At 50.7% G+C, this 18,474-nt stretch overlaps 1 protein-coding gene and 1 long non-coding RNA gene across 21 annotated transcripts in view; one reads left to right on the top strand and one right to left on the bottom strand.

Moving 5' to 3' along the window:
* LOC144334162 (uncharacterized) overlaps window positions 1–18,474 on the bottom strand; it is a 174,838-nt gene that overhangs the window by 6,590 nt on the left and 149,774 nt on the right. The gene's annotated exons all lie outside the window — the stretch shown is intronic.
* The window catches only part of MARK2 (microtubule affinity regulating kinase 2), a 76,114-nt gene continuing 65,102 nt past the window's right edge, over window positions 7,463–18,474 (top strand). For 15 of the 20 annotated variants that reach the window (XM_015113936.3, XM_015113934.3, XM_015113932.3 and 12 more), the window contains exon 1: window positions 7,763–8,213. In XM_015113936.3, coding sequence (XP_014969422.1) covers window positions 8,160–8,213 — 54 coding nt within the window. In that variant the 5' untranslated portion in view covers window positions 7,763–8,159. Of the gene's footprint in view, window positions 7,550–7,762; window positions 8,214–18,474 lie in introns of those variants that run through there. The other 5 variants (XM_077962506.1, XM_077962495.1, XM_077962504.1 and 2 more) reach the window with 2 other exon arrangements.

The raw sequence follows: 18,474 nt of genomic DNA, 5'->3' as shown, positions 1-18,474 counted from the left end.
GGTTCTGCAATCTCAAATACTGCAAATGGTTTTCTCCCATCCTTTCAATCCTGTGACTTGTGTTTACATTTCTGCCAATGTGCTTTTAAAACAACATGACTGTGTTGCTGGGTGTTTACACTTGAGAAAACGTATGTAAACGTTTGTTGTAAAATTGTGAAGCTAAATGCACCTTTGCTGTTCTGTGATTAATGGCTTAGCCCTCTAGACTGTGAGCTCCTCGGCAGGGACCAGGTTGTATTGACTTGGTTTTCCAAGTGTCCTGCCTGGGGCCTGGCACATAGTAGGTGCTCAATAAATGTTTCTCGAGTGCCCTCTGGGTGTGTATTCCTGTGTGACATTTTTCTAGTGCGTGCTAGTCCCTGGAGTGTGGTTCTCAGCACAGGGTGGTTGCTACAGTGACTGTGGGTGGGAGCTTCATCCCCACATTGTGGCCAATAGGGGTCTCCCCAGCCTCAGCCAGGACCCTGGGGACTATGTGAGTGTGTGTGGCCAGCAACTGCGTGTGGCACCTCTGGGCTTCCAAGAAAGAGTTGGAGAAAGTGGGGCTGAGGATGTGACTCCAGCCCAGGCTGGAAGGACCTTACTGACGGATTGCCCAGGGCTTTCCTACTCCACACTGGCTTGGAGTCCCTGACCCCGGTGCTGCATCCTGGTGCAACACTGGGGAAGCTCTGCACAAATGTCGGTGACTCTCAGGGCTGGTGGTGGCACCTTCATCCATGTGGTGCTGAAGCCCAACCATGCGTTTAGTTGAAGAGGTTGGGGAAAAAGCCCGACTGCTGAGCCACACACCCATTCCCTGACTTCCCAGTCCTCCTTGGCTCTCTGAAGCCAGCCACCTCCTGCTGCCTTCCTTGGGATCCAGGTGTGGAAGATCTTTTGGGATACCTAACAAGGAAAAACGTTCTACATTCCCAGTACTTTTGACACCAATGTTAGTGGGGAGGGGGGCGCCCACACCAATTCTCCACCTCTCCAGACACCAGCCGGCTGTCCTAAAATTCAGTTCTGACACTCACTACCCAGAGTTAGCCCGGACCCCACAGGTCTTCGAAGGGCTCAGTCCCAGCAGACTGCCCCTGCTTTAGATACCAGTTCTAGGTCCCAGCTTGTCACCTGCACTTCTGACCAGCCCAAATTTGGAAGTTCCCACAACCCCCTCCTTAGGTTTGATAATTTGCTGTAATGGCTCACAAAAATCAGGGAAATAGGCCGGGCGTGGTGACTCAGGCCTGTAATCCCAGCACTGTGGGAGGCCGAGGTGGGTGGATCGCTTGAGATCGGGAGTTGGAGACCAGCCTGGCCAACATGGCAAAACCCCATCTCTACTGAAAATACAACAATTAGCTGGGCGTGGTTGCGGGTGCCTGTAATCCCAGCTACTCGGGAAGCTGAGGCACGAGAATCACTTGAACTCAGGAGGTGGAAGTTGCAGTGAGCAGAGATCACTCCACTGCCCTCCAGCCTGGGTGACAGAATGAGACCTTGTCTCAAAAAAAAAAAAAAAAAAAAAAAATTAGGGAAACATTTACTTAGGTTTACTTACATTTACTTACGTTCCCTGATTTTTGTGAGCCATTACAGCAAATTATCAAACCTAAGGAGGGGGTTGTGGGAACTTCAAAATGGTTTATAAAGGATGTCACACAGGATATAGACAAACAGGTGATGAGCTACTGAGGGTGATGTTCAGAACCGTTCCAAGCACAGGAGCTTCTGTCCTAGTGGAGTTGGATTGAGCCACCCCCTCCTGGCATGTGGGTGCTGTCACTGACCTGGAACCTCCCAAACCCCATTAGTTAGGGTTTTGATGGAGGCTTCATTAGGCACGATTGATTAAATCATTGGCCACTGGTTCAATCTGCAGCCCCTCTTCCCTCCCCGAGGTCTGGGGTAGGGATGAAAGTTGCAATCCCCTAATCACGTGGTTGGTTTCTCTGGCCACCAGCCCCATCCTCCAAAAGTCATCTCATTGGTGTGAACTCAGGTGTGGTGAAAAGAGATTCATTATGAATAACAAAAGATGCTCCTCTCTCCCCATCACTCAGGAAATTCCAGGAGTTTTAGTTCTGGGCCAGAAACCCCGAATGAAGACCAGATATATATGCCTTTTTTTTTTTTTCTTTTGAGTCGGAATCTTGCTCTGTCGCCCACGCTGGAGTGCAATGGCATGATCTTTGGCTCACTGCAACCTCCACCTCCCAGGTTCCAATGATTCTCCTGTTTCAACCTCCTGAGTAGCTGGGATTACAGGCACCCACCACCATGCCCAGCTAAGTTTTGTATTTTTAGTAGAGACGAGGTTTCATCACATTGGCCAGGCTGTTCTCTTGGCCAGACTGGTCTCGAACTCCTGAGCTCGTGATAACTCCTGCCTCGGCCTCCCATAGTTATGGGATTACAGGTGTGAGCCACCCACGCCCGGCGGTTTTTTTTTTTTTTTTTTTTTTTTTTTTGAGACAAGGTCTCGCTCTTGAGGCCCAGGCTGGAGTGCAACGGCATGATCTCGGCACACTGCAACCTCTGCCTCCAGGGTTCAAGCAATTCTCCGGCCTCAGCCTCCCGAGTAGCTGGGATTACAGGTGCTTGCCACCACCATGCCCAGTTAATTTTTTGTATTTTTAGTAGAGATGGGGTTTCACCATGTTGGCCAGGCTGGTCTTGAATTCCTGACCTCAGGTGATCCACTTGCCTTGGCCTCCCAAAGTGCTGGGATTACAAGTGTGAGCCACCGCACCTGGCTGATATCTGTCTTTTTATATCACAATGCTGGTAATCCTCTCTTTCTTGTGGACAAAGCTAGTCTGAGACAAGGGAACAGTTGCCCCTGCCCTCCTTGAAGAGAAACTGGAGCATGTGGGAGTGTGAATGGGAACGGGGGACACTGGCTGGGCCCCTGCCACACCCCAGTGGTGGAACTGGTCTGGTCCAGGCCCTGAGGCTTTCCAACAGATGCTCCTGCAATCTGAGCTTCCTGTTTCTCTGCAGAAAATGTGGTAGTCACCCCCACCTCCACCCCACACACAGCTGAGCTGCTGTGTGGCTCAAATGAGACTCTGCATTTGGGGGCCTTTTTAAACTGTAAAATCCTGCACACCCCTAAGGTGTGGTAGAAGATGGGGGCTGGGATGGGAGAGGGTCTCTAATGGGCTTGCAGACCCTCTCTGCCACCGGAGTCTCTTGGGAGGGGGGCACCCTACTGAGGCTGCTTGCAGGTGCAGCGACAGGGAAGGGGCTGCAACACCTCCTGGGGTGTCTGCCTTCCTACCTCCCTGAAGCCAGGTGCCTCAGCCCAGAGCCATCATGCCACCAAATCTGCTCAGTCCTTTTCTCCCCTAGAGAGAACACCCTCATTCTCAGGACAAATGTGGTTCTAGGATGGAAAGTCTGTCACCCCGAAGGGCCCGCTGAATGCCAACACCTCCCGGCAGTTGTACTCTGTGTGTGTGTTTTCAGCTGTTCAGGTGGGAAAGCCTACAATCATCTTTTTTTTTTTTTTTTTTTTTTTTTTGAGACGGAGTCTCGCTTTGTCGCCCAGGCTGGAGTGCAGTGGCCGGATCTCAGCTCACTGCAAGCTCCGCCTCCCGGGTTTACACCATTCTCCTGCCTCAGCCTCCCGAGTAGCTGGGACTACAGGCGCCCACCACCTCGCCCGGCTAGTTTTTTGTATTTTTAGTAGAAACGGGGTTTCACCATATTAGCCAGGATGGTCTCGATCTCCTGACCTCGTGATCCGCCCGTCTCGGCCTCCCAAAGTGCTGGGATTACAGTCTTGAGCCACCGCGCCCGGCCAATCATCTTTAACCCCTCTCTCTCATAACCCCAACCCATCCGAAAGCCTGTTGGCTGCACCTTTCAAATACGTCCCAAATCTGATCAATTCTCACTACTTCCACTGCTGCTGCCTGGCCCCAAGCCACTGGCATCTCTCCCTCGAATTGTCGTAAAAGCCTCCTTGCTAGTCCCCCGGGTCTGCTTCTGTCATGCCCTTTCACTCAGTTCCCAACCCAGCAGCCAGTGAGATCATGTCACTCCGGCGGCAACTCATCCCACTCCCAGGGAAAACCACGACGGTAGCCCACCAGGCCTGGTTCCCATCGCCACACACCTCCTCACTCACTCTGCTCCAGGATCATTGGCCCCTTGATCTTCAAACAGGACAGGTACGCTCCTCTGCCTGGGTTGCTCTTCCCCTAGATGTCTGCAGAGCTCATGCCTTCACCTCCTTCACGTCTTTTTTTTTTTTTTTTTTCTTAGCCTCCCAAAGTGCTGCGATTACAGGTGTGAGTCACCACACCCGGTCTCCTTCAAGTTTTTACTCAAGTGAGGGTTTCATGAACCCCCTCAGTACTGCAGTTTGTCTTCCACCCTCTCACCCCTGTACTCCTGACCCCCCCCCCTTAGCTGGCTCTGTTTTTTTCTGATGTCACTTAATACTGACTCTTTTGTTTGTTGTGTGTCTTCCTCAAAATGAAAAGTAAGCTCCCAGAGGGCAGAGTTTTTTTGCTGTGATCTCGGTTCACTGCAACTGCTGCCTCCCAGTTTCAAGCGATTCTCCTGCCTCAACCTCCCAAGTAGCTGGGATTACAGGCGCCCGCCACCATGCCTGGCTAATTTTTTGTATTTTTTTTTTTTTTTTAGTAGAGATGGGGTTTCACCATGTTGGCCAGGCTGGTCTCGAACTCCTGACCTCACATGATCCACCCACCTCGGCCTCCTACAAAGTGCTGGGATTACAGGCGTGAGCCACCACACCTGGCAGGCAGAGATCTTTATTTTGTTCACTGATCTACCTAAAAGCCTAAAACAATGCCTTGCACATAGTAGGTGCTCAATAGGGATTTACTGAATGAATGAATGAATTTGCAGATTTAGAGAGGGGGTAAATGTGTGGCAGTAATTCATCTTTGAGGAGAACTGGGAGGGCTCATGGATTTGAGTAGGTGAAATTTGAACTGGATCTTGAAGCGGTTCTGGAAGCTGAGGTGGGTGACGGGCAATCATCTATCAGCTTGAACAAAGGCATGGAAGGAAGAGAGATTGGCAGCAGGGTGGGAGTTAGGGAGAAGTGTGATCAGTGATAGTTAGAGAGGTTATTGCAAGGTAATGTGAGGCCAGATTGAGCAAAGTTTTGAAAGCAGGTTAAAGGCTTTTCCTACAGCCAGGACCAGCTACGTAATTTGTGGGGCACAGTGCAAAATGGAAATGCATGGCCCTTTTGGTCAAAAATTTCAAGATGGTGGGCCGGGCATGGTGGCTCATGCCTGTAATCCCAGCAGTTTGGGAGGCCGAGGCAGGTGGATCACTTGAGGTTGGGAGTTCGAGACCAGCCTGGCCAACATAGTAAAACCCTGTTTTTACTAAAAACATAAAAAATTAGCCAGGCGTGGTGGTGGTCACCTATAATCCCAGCTATTCAGGAGGCTGAAGCATGAAAATCACTTGAACCTGGGAGGTGGAGGTTGCAGTGAGCTGAGATCACACCACTGCACTCCAGCCTGGGCTACAGAGCGAGATCCAGTCTTTAAAAAAAAAAAAAAAAAAAATCAAGATGGTGACAGCAGAACATTAATCCAAGCTCAGGGCCCTCCTAAGCACAGGGCTCTGTGTGACTGCATGGGTCATGGGTCAATGAAGCCAGCCCTGCCTATAACCTGTGAGGGAGCTGGTGATAGCTTTCTAACAGAGCAGAGATGTTATTGGAGCTGGACTTTGGGAAGATTATTCTGACATGTCTGGTGCAGTAGGTTGGAGGGAGTCTAGGCAGGGAGACAAGCTCAGCAGCCTTGTGCAAAGCTAGCGAGGAAGAGAAAAGGATAGTTAGGGTAGGGGTCGGGGCTGAAGATCCAAGGGCAAGGGTGAGGCAGGGGTTAGAGCTAGAGTGAGAAGCTTGGAGAAGATGGAGTCTATTTAGACGAGAGCGTGGACCAGGGAGAGACTGCTGGAACACCGACCACCAACTGCTTCCTCTCTCTTTTCCCTGCTTTCCAGACCCTGGCATTAGAGGTGATACCAGGCACAGGAATCAGCAGTGTGTCTCCCTTTGGCCACCAGAGGGCAGATGATTCTCAAGGATTGAATTTGGGTCGGGGGAGTGAAATATTCTCTGTCCTCTTCTGTCTTGCCCTCACCTTCATGGGTGTGCCTTCACCACCTTCTTCCTCAACGGTTGGGTGCCTGAATAGAGCTGGCATGGGGCATGGGGAGCAGTGCCGGAGTTCCAGGGATTTACTAAGAGTGTAGTGATACCTGTTGCCTTAGGAAGTACTTTCATACCCTGGTAATTACATCTGCTCAGATGCCTATTTCTCTGATTGGTGGGATGAAGGCTGGCTCAAGATGCTGTAGCTGGGAGTTGGAGGTCAAATAGCAGGGGTCCAATCAGCAGTTTTCCCAATAACTCTTGGGGCCTCTCTGCTCCTGTACCTTTGGGAACCTGTTGCCTGAGCCTGGTTTCTGACTTCTGTGGGGCCTCTGCCTCCTGCCCACCTTAAGCCACTGACGGGAGGGTGTGGTTCCAACATGTTCCAGGTACTATGGGTGAGGACAGCTTGGCGCTGGGGAAATCAGCCCAGGATACTGCCTGTCCTTGGTAACACAGTGTAAGGGGAAGTGAGGAGTGGACTGCAGTTGCCATACAGACTTCCTGTTAGTCAAGGGCTCTTCAAAGCTGAGAAGGACCTCCGAGTTCATGAATCCAATGGCTTCACTTTACTGATGGGGAAAATGAGGCCCAGAGGAGGAAAGAAAATAAACTTTAAATGTCTTATCTTGCAGATGCATTTTAAAAGGTAATTGGAATTTAGAAATGTCATTTCGAATGTCAACGCAGGAACAAAGCCATAGGAAAGAGGAGCCTAAACTCAGTGATGTTATGTGATTTTTCTAAGATCACGCAGCATTTGCGCTTGGCAGAGCTGGGGCTGAAATGCAGGGCCCTGGACGCTCCCGCATCCGGTGCAGAGGACGCTGCCCTGGGCCTTCCTGGGGCTTTGCCGAGCCCTGCAGACTAGATGCAGGAATGCACGGATGGATCCAAAGAAGCCAAGATAGACGGTGGCAGACAGGCAATAGACTGATGCTGCGTTTGACAGGTATGTTGATAGGCTAGATGATAAAAAGAAGATGGATTTTATGAGCTGACCGACAGATGGACAGAAATGCAGACAGGAAGCTGCTATAGAACCAGAGGATGCCAATCGCAGGGCCGGCTAACAATCTTGTTTTGTATTTAGTCAAATCACAAGCACGAACAGGTGACCCATGCTTCCTGTTCAAGGTTTGAAAATACCCGAAAACTGACGGAAAGACACGAAGCGAATCAGATTCCGAGAGTCACCCGGGGAAACGACCGGGTGCTCGGAGGGCCTCGGGTGTTGCCGGAAATGGCCGACGACCGCCCTAGGCAGGGCGGTGGGAGGGGGCGTGGCCGGCTCCGCACGCGGAGCAGCTTCGGGTATTTCCGGAAACTGCCGAAAGCCCTCTTGAAGTGGGCGGGGAAAGGCCGGTGGGCGTGGCTGGATGTCTGTGGACGGGAGCTGAGGGGGTAGGTAATCGGGGTCGTTTCGTGGATTTCCGTAAACAGAGCCGAAGCTTCGTCTTCTTACGAGGAGGTGCGCGCGTCCCCGGGGGTTACCTTCTTCGGCTGTTTCCGGAATTCACCCGTAGTCTGTGGCCGGGAGGAGAAGGCGCGCCCCACCTCCCGTTTCTAGCCGCTTCGGATGTTTCCGGCTGCTGCCGGCGGAAAGAGCCGAGGGCCGGCGGTGGTGGCGGCCATGTTGGGAGCAGCAGGTCCGGCGGCGGCTGCCTGTGTGCCGGGCGCGGAGCAGTGCCGCTGAGGGCAGGGGAGGAGCGAGGCAGGCGGCCGGCTGCGGCGGCAGAGAGTAGGCGGAGCGGCGCGGCCCGGCCGAAAGGCGGCACAGCCCAGCCGGGGGTCGGGGGGGTGCGGTCCGGAGCCGCTCGGAGCCGGCGCGGCCTAGCCCGAGCGGCGCATCCCCGGGCTGGCGTGAGCGGCTGCCCGGCCTCCCCGCACCCCCGGCCGGGGCCCATGCGGCGGGTGCTCCTGCTGTGAGAAGCCCCGCCCGGCCGGGCTCCGCGCCTTCCCTTCCCTCCCTTCCTCCAAGCTTCTCGGTTCCCTCCCCCGAGATACCGGCGCCATGTCCAGCGCTCGGACCCCCCTACCCACGCTGAACGAGAGGGACACGGAGCAGGTAAGGAGCCCCGAGGGCTCCCCGAATTCTCTGGCTGGGCCCCTTGCACCTTGCGGAGCCTACTCCCTCTTCTGCTCTCCTCGTGCCCCTGCTGCCATCCTGCAAGCCTCGGCTGCCCTGTCATTCGGCTCCCGGCTCCAGCTCCGCACATCCCGCTTCCGAGTCCTGACCTGGGACCCACCTCGTCCTGACTCCAAGCTGCACACTTGTCTTTCTGCCAACCCCCTCTCCCCTCACCGCCCTCCTGCGCTCTTCCGTGTCACCTCCCCAGCTTCCCTTTCTCTTCCCTTTTTCTCTCAGGGGCCTTTCTGGTCTTCCTCCACCCACGCTTAAAGCAGCCACCCTCCCGCTCCTCGAATAGCAGCACCCCGCGATTTGCCACAGATCGTTGTCCACCTCTCCCTTCGTCTCTCCTGCCTCGCTTCCCCTCCGCCCGCACCGGTTCTGCCAGTCTCTGGTTATCACCCTCAGGGTCCTTGCCCTGGACTGCGCTCTCGATCCCTGGCCCCTTGCAGTTCCCCCAGCTTTTTCTATCCTGCTTCTTCGTTTTCCAAATTGTTCTCTCCCTCTTGCTTGCAACCCACCAGCTCCACCCTCATCACCTTTCCAAATCCTTCGCCTACTCTTTGCTCATCACTTTCCCTTCTTTGCTCCAGGAGCTCCCTGGATCCTGGCGCTGGCATTTGTCGCTTCCGTGTTTCCCCACAGCTGTCATGCGCATAGTTTTCCCACAGGTTGCCTTTGGGGTTCCAATCATCACTCCCTTCAGAGTCTTTGGATCCCTCTTGTTCTCTTGCCCTCGGGTTTGGCTTTTAGGTCCCGGGGTCTCCTGTTTCTCTCTGTGAGGGTTCTACTAGCCTTCTACTGGGCTCTTCCTCCCAACCGAAAGACACTTGGCCCCACCGTATTAACACAACCTGTTGCTCAGTCCTTTCCCAGACCTCGCTGCATCACAATTTTTGCCTTTCTGTCTTCGTACGCTGAAACACAAACCATGATGACTTTCTGTGTCTTCACTCCCGTGCCTGGCACTTAGAGTATTTTCTTTCTTGCTTGTTGCCTTCCTGTTTCTCCACCCTCACCGCATCTTCCTTACTGTACCTTTTACTCAGCGTTGCCTTTCATCTCCACGTTAGTCTCCTGCCTTCTTCATGTCCTGTGTATCCCCCCACCATGCTTGGATCCATTCTGTTCCTATTGGCTAAGTCTTTGTAATTCCCAGGAAGTCCGGGTGTTTTGCATGCTAGTTTCTCTAGCTACACCTCAGCCTCACGACTCCACGGTCCCCCTCATCCTGGCAATCACTGCTATGGTTTGTCACCCAAGTCTTAGCCTTTCTGTGTCATCTCACTTTTGATCCCAGAGGCGTCCACTTTCCACCCCTCCCCTTTCTTTTACCGTCTCTAGCGTCCTTTGCTGACTGCTCTGTGCAGAGGCCCCTGCCTGTCATACCTTTCTTGGTGGAGAACTTTACTAGGCCAAAAAAACTTGACTTGAAAAAGAAGTGCTTCCGCCCCGGGGCTGCTGTGCTTTTTGCCTTCTTTCCGCTCATTCCATCCTTTATGTTTCCCTCTTACTCCCCTCTTTCTTTGTAGCCCGGTAGAGCACTTGTTATATTCTCTTGCATGTGAACATTCTTTGAAAAATCTTACCTCCTTTCATTTACTGTGTTTTTCTATTTTGTTACCCCTGGCTCTCTCTGTCGCCTGGGCAGTTAGGAACTCAAAAGAAGTTCTAGGCAGAGTTTTTCTCTGCAGGGTTGATCCTTTTATTACTTGTGGATTATTTGCTTCTAGGGGTGAAATAGGGGTTGAGAGGGAGGGATGGTTGATTTCCATTTCATCACTGGGTTCGGCAGCTGGTTCTCATGGGACAGGTGGGTCTTCGGAGACAGAGGAGCATGTTCGGTGTCTCGCAGTCTTTCTCTCCCTTGCCTGCCAGCTGTTTATCTCTCCTTACTGGGAATTGCTTTCTCTAGGCCCTCTTGAGGTTGCTTTTTCCACCCTTTTTCCTCTCACAACCTCTGTTTTAGCAGGTAAACCCTGCTTAACCAGAGAACTTTCCCAGACTGTTGATCGTGAGCTGGTAGGAGGAGACCAAGTGACTGACTGGCACCCTCAGGCATTTGGGGAGTGGCGATGGAGTGCCTACTCTCTCAGTGAGGCTGGTGGGGGGCATTGTGTTCAGCAGAGCAGAGTAACAGACTGCCTCAGTGTGGTTTCTTTGTGCTGCTTACTACATGTAAATGCATTATTGCTATGGTATATTCCTGTGATATGTGTGTTGATTTCCCCTCTTCCTTACATGCCTAGTGTACTGCTGAACATATAGTAGGGATTCCACCGTAGTGCGCATCCACTGACTTCATGATAGCAGCAGTCAGTGACCATTTGGGAATGTAAGTAAGCTCTTTGATAACTTTGCCCAGAGCAGTAGCTGCCTACGTTGTCATCCTGTTATGATTATTGATTACCCATCCTATTTCTACTCTTTATGGACTTAGATTCTCCTTAGCCCCTTCATACCTTCTACTGTTCTCAGGGTAGCCAATCACTGTATTGACTTAATATGAAGTCTCATTCCAGTAAAAGCAGGGACTTTGGAAAACCTTGGATGCACCTATCCCAGACACATTCCTGTATTCTTTCTTTCTTTTTTTTTTTTTTTTGAGACGGAGTCTCATTCTGTCACCAGGCTGGAGTGCAGTGGCGCAATCTTGGCTCACTGCAATCTCCGTCTCCCGGGTTCAAGCGATTCCCCTGCCTCAGCCTCCTGAGTAGCTGGGACTACAGGCACGCACCACCGTGCCCGGCTAATTTTTTGTATTTTAGTAGAGACGGGGTTTCACTATGTTGGCCAGGATGGTCTCAATCTCCTGACCTGGTGATCCGGCCTCCCAGAGTGCTGGGATTACAGGCATGAGCCACCACGCCCCCCGCGCCGGGCCTGATCCTTGTATTCTTTAAAATAGGAAAAAAGACAAACAGCAGCTCCTCAGGTCACAAGGCCAGGTGTATCAAACATTGACCTCCGAGAGTAGATCATGCCACCAAGTGAAAGAAACCTCTTCTTGGTCCTCTTGTGATTTTAGCTAAAGTAGTCATGGAAACTTGGTCATTACTATAGTCTTAATGTTATTTTTTTTAAAAAGGGGGATTTAATTGGGCTGATTTCCTCCCCTAAAGGTCTTCTGTCACCTTATTTAAATTTAAATTATTTAAACTGGTTTTACCAGAAAATAGGTAAACAAACACCACTGGTTGTCTCCAGTCTCTTTTCTTGCTCTTCCTCTCCCTCTTCTTTAAAAATGTGGCTGATGAGAACCTGTTTCCAGGAGCCCTTTGATCACTCTGAAACACACAGACACAGAAAATGTTGAAGCATAAAAATAAACCTTGCGTTGCAGGGAGATTGCCTGTTTGCTGTCGACTTCGCTTGTAACAGCGAAAGTAGGAGACTAAAAAAAAAGTCAAGCCCTGTCTTTAAGATGGTTTTTGTGACACCTGATTCCAGATGTGCTTGTTCACAGCCATAGACTTCTTGCTTTTGCAGAAGGAGGGTTCTAATCTGGGGCTGGTAGTTTGGGGGATTGTTAGTCTGTGAGCTGAGCTTTCAGTTCACTTCTTTTCCAAATGGCTCTGCTGGCCTGGAAGCTTGGCAGTTGTGAAAGCAATCAGCAAGATGACTGTTCGCCTTCCAGCCAGCAGCAGCAGTAGTCACAGGCAAGCCTGGAGAAAGGTCCAGCTTTCAGAGTTCACCTGCTAGAGTTCATAACACCTGGGGGAGAGGCTACTGGATCTGGGACCTGCCCCACCTCTGAGCCTCAGAAACTATGAGAGAGAGATTGAGAGAAAACTCGCCCCACTCCTGCTACAGTGGGAAGGGAGGGGGCAGCTGTCAGGCTTCTAGGTGGTGAGTGGCATTGTTTATTCTCTCAGTTCTAGAAAGGGGAGTTTGGAAGTACTGGTGAAGAAAACAAAGTTACAAGATCCTATAAAGAATAGCTGAAGTACTCCAAACACTCTTCATTGGACCCCATTGTTGACTCTGGACATATATATAATCTTTTTTTTTTTCTTTTTGTTTTTTGGACACAGAGACTTGCTCTGTCGCCCAGGCTGGAGTGCAGTGATGCCATCTCGGCTCACTGCAACCTCCGCCTCCCGGGTTCAAGCTGTTCTCCTGCCTCAACCTCCCGGAGTAGCTGGGACTACAGGCGCCTGCCACCATGCCTGGCTAATTTTTGTATTTTTAGTAGAGACGAGGTTTTGCCATGTTGGCCAAGCTGGTCTCAAACTCCTGACCTCAGGTGATCTGCTGGGTAAATATATTTTTTTTTGTTTTTGGTGTCACTTAGGTAGATTGGATGAGCTAGCTAGCATCTCACTCCACACTCTGAGCTGTGCAGCAGTGTGTCCTGGTGCTAATTCTCACTCTGTCCTTTGATTCTGGCCAGGGGCTCCTTGATGGTGCTGCCTTCTGGTTAGGAATGTGGGTGAATGTCAGACCAAATAGTGTCACTTTCAGCTTGGCCGTAGGGATCTGGAATGACGTGTTGTTAGAGCAAGGGCTTTGGGAGTCCTTGGAGTTCGTAACCTTTGAACCTGGTAAAAGTAACTGTACCTAGTAAACTATAATAATTTCTCTCTGGTCAGACACCATGGCTCATGCCTGTAACCCTAGCACTTTGGGAAGCCAAGGCAGGAGGATTGCTTGAGGCCAGGAGTTCAAGACCAGCCTGATCAGTAAAGTGAGACTCCATACCTACAAAAAATTTTTTTTAAATTTAGCTGGGCGTGGTGGCACATGCCTGTGGTCGCAGCTACACAGAAGGCTGAGGCAGGAGGATGGCTTGAGCTGGGGAGGTCGAGACTGCATTGAGCTGTGTTTGTGCCATTGCACTTCAGCCTGGGTGACAGAGCAAGACACTATCTCAGAAAAAAAAAAAAAATTACTTTTCTCCAGTTTATGGACTTTGGGAAGTAGCTAAACAGATGGATATAAGGCAGTTGTTGAAACTTGGCCTGCTGCAGGTTCAAATAAAAGTTTACACAGGGATAACTGAATCTTTCAGACTAACCAAAAATTGGGCTGGAGATTTTTCTCAACATAAATGTCCTAAGCAGAGCTGGTGCCTGTGAGGTAGGAAAAGATTGAGACTGTTTGCTTAAGAGGTTTGCAGGGTTAGAGCTCTTGGGAGTCAGAACTTCTCAGACTAGATTGTTTCCCCTTTGGACAGAACAACCCAATTCTCCGTGGGCATTTGATCAGGACTAACCCAGGCCTTCATGAACTCTTTCTCATTGAGCACTTAGCCACCTGGCTGGCATTACTCTTCTCCCGGGAGCTTCCATGAGGTTCCTATATATGTATTATGTCGACTTGAATGAATATTTTATGTCTAGAGTGCAGCCAAGCCTCAGACTTTGTGGCCCATTATCGACAAATGGGGTAGGGGGTGGGCGCCACCTTTGGCCCCGTGATAGCTTCTCTGCTAAATGGACTCTCCCCAGCAGCACTTTGAAGCCCGTTAATGGATTGGAATGAAGTAACCTCAGCAGATGGAAAGAGTGAGGAGGGTGGTCATCTTCCTTCCCTGAGACTGCCTGATGAGGCTTTCCTACGGTAACCAGGGCCAGCCCCTATTCCCTCTGCTTGGTTAAGCTGTGGACTGGAGCTGCTAGGCCTCTGCTTTGAGAAGTGTAGAAAGGATTTGATTCTCTTTTAGCCATGGTGGGGCCACCAGTTTCCCCACTTTCCCATCAAAGCAAAAATTGAGAAGGATGTGGAAAGGGTGGGTGGAGTTTAAATCTGGCCCTTCCTCCTTCAGTGGAAGTTCAGCAAAATGACAAACCAGATAGGTGGCTGAATTTCCTTCTCTTGGAGATTCCAGTATTTGTACGTTTTGTGCTTGAAGCTTGGATTCTCCAGGCTACCTCCCAGCCTTCATCAAACATGAGTGAGTCACAGAAGTGTTATCTATGCATTTTCCCCCTTCTGTCTCAGCAAAGGGAAGAGTAAGCCTTTACAAACCTGTGGGGGAGGAAGTCACCCTCTTCCCACTGCTGGAGAGCCAGGCTATCCCCAGGTTAACCCTGAAAGTTCTGACTCCTGAGCAGAATGTTACTGCCCCCCGCCCCCTTCCTTTATAGTATAGGCCATTGAAGGTCATTGCTCATCTTTTTTTTTTTTTTTTTTTTTTTTTTGAGACAGTCTTGCTCTGTCACCCAGGCTGGAATGCAAGTGGCACGAGCTCAGCTCACTGCAACCTCCACCCACTGGGTTCAAGAGATTCTCATGCCTCAGCCTTCCAAGTAGCTGGGATTACAGGTGCGCACCTCCACACCTGGCCACTTTTTGTATTTTTAGTAGAGACGGGGTTTCACCATGTTGGCCAGGCTGGTCTTGAACTCCTGAACTCAAGTGATCCGCCTGCCTTGGCCTCTCAAAGTGCTGGGATTACAGGAGTGAGCCACCGTGCCTGGCATCATTGCTCATCTTTTAGACTGAGATGTTACAGCTGATTCTAAAACAACACCAAGAGAGAATCTGGCCTCTTGATTTCCAGTTGTGTCTCAGAGGAGGAGGCATCCCAGTTCCTCCTCTTGCCCTCTAGACAGCTCCTCCTCTGATGAATATAAATAGGCTAGATCCCTTTATCTTCATATCTGTTTTTGTCTAGAATGTTTCAAGTTTCTCAAGCTAGGTGTGGTGGCTCACATCTGTAATCCCAGCACTTCGGGAGGCCAAGGCAGGAGGATCACTTGAGCCCAGGAGTTCAAGACCAGCCTGGGCGACAGAGCGAGACCTCATTTCTACCAAAAAAAAAAAAAATTTTTTTTTTTTGAGACAGAGTCTTGCTCTGTCGCCCAGGCTGGAGTGCAGTGGTGTCATCTCAGCTCACTGCAACCTCCGCCTCCTGGGTTCAAGTGATTCTCCTGCCTCAGCCTCTTGAATAGCTGGGATTACAGGCGTATGCCACTGTATCCCACTAATTTTTGTATTTTTAGTAGAGACAGGGTTTCACTATATTGGTATCTTGAACTCATGACCTCGTGATCTGTCTCAGCCTTCCAAAGTGCTAGGATTATAGGCATGAGCCACCTTGCCGGCCAAAAAAATTTTTAAAAAGTTACCTGGGTGTGGTAGCACGTGCCTGTATCCCAGCTACTTAGAAGGCTGAGATGTGAGGATCACTTGAGCCTGGGAAGTTGAGGCTGCAGTGAGCTATGATCATGCCACTGCATTCCAGCCTGGGCAACAAAGTGAGACCCCATCTCAAGATAAATAAGGTTTGTCAGTCCCTGTGGGGGTTCTTTCCACAGATGTCTGTCTTTGGGTTGGCACTTCCCCCACTTGCAGTTATTCCTTACATTTCTCATTCGAAAATGGCAAAAATGGCAAAAGTAAATCCATTTCCTTTTTACACCAAATTATTAGTTTTACGCTTATAAAACTAAATGAACAGAAGATTTGGTAGGAGAGGAGGGGAGATGGACACTGATACTGGTGGCTAGGTGATCCTGAGGGACAACTGGTGCCGGACAGGAAGAGAGGAGGGCTTTGTTCAGTGACTGGCTCCCAGCCACCTTTTTGGCCTTTTTCTTTTTAACATGAGGAAGGCGGAGCAGACCAGGGGCTTCTCTGTAGAACCAGTCAAGCTGGTTTTAGGCAGCCTCGGCCTATTTTCTTGTGTGCTCTTTGGGAAGTTGGCAATATGAAGGTCGGCCTCCTTTGGGGCTGTGTTCGTTGAGGCGGAAGTTTGGAAGCCATCTATTGTAAACAACCCCCTTCTCCCCAAACACTGAATGGGTCTCTGAGCTGGTCCTTCACTCCAGGGAGGAGGCTTTCTCTCCGCCCTATGCTGAACTGAAGGCAGCTTTGCTTTATACACCTTTCACTGAAAGCTCTAAGCCATAGCTCCTTCTTGTGGTCCCCCTTCCCAATTCACAGCTTGGCAAAAGGCCCTCAGCCTGGCCAGGAGGAAGGAACTGGGTCTGCCTTTGGCTCCTCATTTATGGGTCTGGAAGAGGATCAGGACTCCTTACTGCTATGATTTGGCTGCTAAATTCAGTGACACCCCAGGCCTTTTTTGGTCCATGCAATGGGACTGTCTCTCCAGGCCTGCTGGGAAAGAAGAGAGAGAAAAAATAGCTTTTGGTCTGTGGCAGCTTACAGGGACTTCAGGAAACAACCTGTAGGAAAGGTGGGAGCTACGGGTCACCATGTGTGACCTGCAATAGCAGTAGGGAGTCTTTCTCAGGGAGCAAGGCCCAGCCAGGTAGGATTGTTTCCCAGTCTCCCAGCTAAGCAGGAAATGCCAAAATATGAATGTTTAGCAATTAGTGAGTGTAACTACCTGCAGACAGAGCTCCAGCCTAGACCTTGTCCTTGGGGGCTGGTCGCCCCTGTTTTTACTACAGTGAGCTACTCATTGCTTCTAATTACCATTTCAGTATGAGTTTTGCTTTGTTTTCTGATATCCCACGTGCAGCTCCCTTTTTTCTCCACCTTCTTTTTGTTGTGTTTTTTTGATACGAAGTCTTGCTCTTTTGCACAGGCTGGAGTACAGTGGCACAGTCTCAACTCATTGCAACCTCCGCTTCCCAGTTTCAAGCAATTCTCCTGCCTTAGTCTCCCAAGTAGCTGGTACTACAGGCGCGCCACCACAGACGGCTAAGCCTTTTTTTTTTTTTTTTTTTTTTGTGAGATAGAGTCTCGCTCTGTCGCCCAGGCTGGAGCTTACTGCAAGCTCCGCCTCCTGGGTTCACACCATTCTCCTGCCTCAGCCTCCTGAGTAGCTGGGGTTACAGGCACCGGTCACCATGCCAGGCTAATTTTTTGTTTCTTGGGTTTTTTTTTTTTTTTTTTGAGACGGAATTTCACTCTTGCTGCCCAGACTGGAGTACAGTGAAGCGATCTTGGCTCACTGCACCCTCCGCCTCCCAGGTTCAAGCAATTCTCCAGCCTCAGCCTCCTGAGTAGCTGGGATTACAGGCATGCACCACCATGCCCAGCTATTTTTTTTTTTTTTTTTTTGGAGACAGAGTCTTGTTCTGTTACCCAGGCTGGAGTGCAGTGGCGCGATCTCGGCTCACTGCAAGCTCCGCCTCCCGGGTTCTTGCCATTCTCCTGCCTCAGCCTCCTGACTAGCTGGGACTACAGGTGCCCGCCACCACGCCCGGCTAAGAGACGGGGTTTCACCGTGTTAGCCAGGATGGTCTCGATCTCCTGACGTCGTGATCTGCCCGCCTCGGCCTCCCAAAGTGCTGGAATTACAGGCATGAGCCACTGCGCCTGACTGTGACACCTGGCTAATTTTTGTATTTTTAGTAGAGACTGGATTTCACCATGTTGGCCAGGATGGTCCCGATCTCCTGACCTCGTGATCCGCCTGCCTCTGCCTCCCAAAGTGCTGAGATTGCAGGCATGAGCCACCGCGCCTGACCTTATTGTTTTTAAGAGACAGGGTCTCACCCTGTCACCCAGGCTAGTGTGCAGTGGTGTGATCATAGCTCACTGCGGCCTCAAACTCCTAGGCTCAAGTTATTTTCCCACCTTAGCTTCCAGAGTATTGGGACTACAGGTCATACCTGACCCCTCCACCTTCTGGACTTTCACTCACCCCATCACTCCCTACTTCTCCGCCACAAAAGACTGTCATTGGCTATCTTTGCGTGTAGTGTTGAAGGCACTTGGAGATTGTTGCTTTGTCTTTTTGCCCATGAAAGTTTGAATTACCGGTTCTCCAGTCACAGGAAGTGGGGCTCCTTAGGCCAGCTCCATGTCACATAGCATACTGATTATGTTGAGCTTATGGCACAGCTGAGTGGAGAGTCCCACACTTTTTGAACACTTTTTGACTTCCGATAAGTGGTTCCACTATGGTTAAGAGCAGGTTTGGTGGGCTGGGCGCGGTGGCTCATGCCTGTAATCCCAGCACTTTGGGAGGCCAAGGCAGACGGATCACTTGAGGTCAGGAGTTCGAGACCAGCCTGACCAACATGGTAAAACCCTATCTCAACTGAAAATACGAAAATTAGCCTGGCGTGGTAGCATACACCTGTAGTCCCAGCTACTCGGAAGGCTGAAGCACAAGAATCACTTGAATCCGGGAGGTGGAGGTTGCAGTGAACAGAGATCATACCACCGCACTGCAGCCTGGGCAACAAAGCGAGACTGTATCTCAGACAAACAATAAGAGCAGGTTTTGTGGCTAGATTTCCTGTATTGGAATCCTGGATCATCGTCTCCTGTCATC

The sequence above is a fragment of the Macaca mulatta genome, chromosome 14, assembly GCF_049350105.2.
Source record: "Macaca mulatta isolate MMU2019108-1 chromosome 14, T2T-MMU8v2.0, whole genome shotgun sequence".
Lineage (NCBI taxonomy): Eukaryota > Metazoa > Chordata > Mammalia > Primates > Cercopithecidae > Macaca > Macaca mulatta.
The sequence above is the reverse complement of the archived record's forward strand: the minus strand, read 5'-3'. Positions and strand labels throughout refer to the sequence as shown.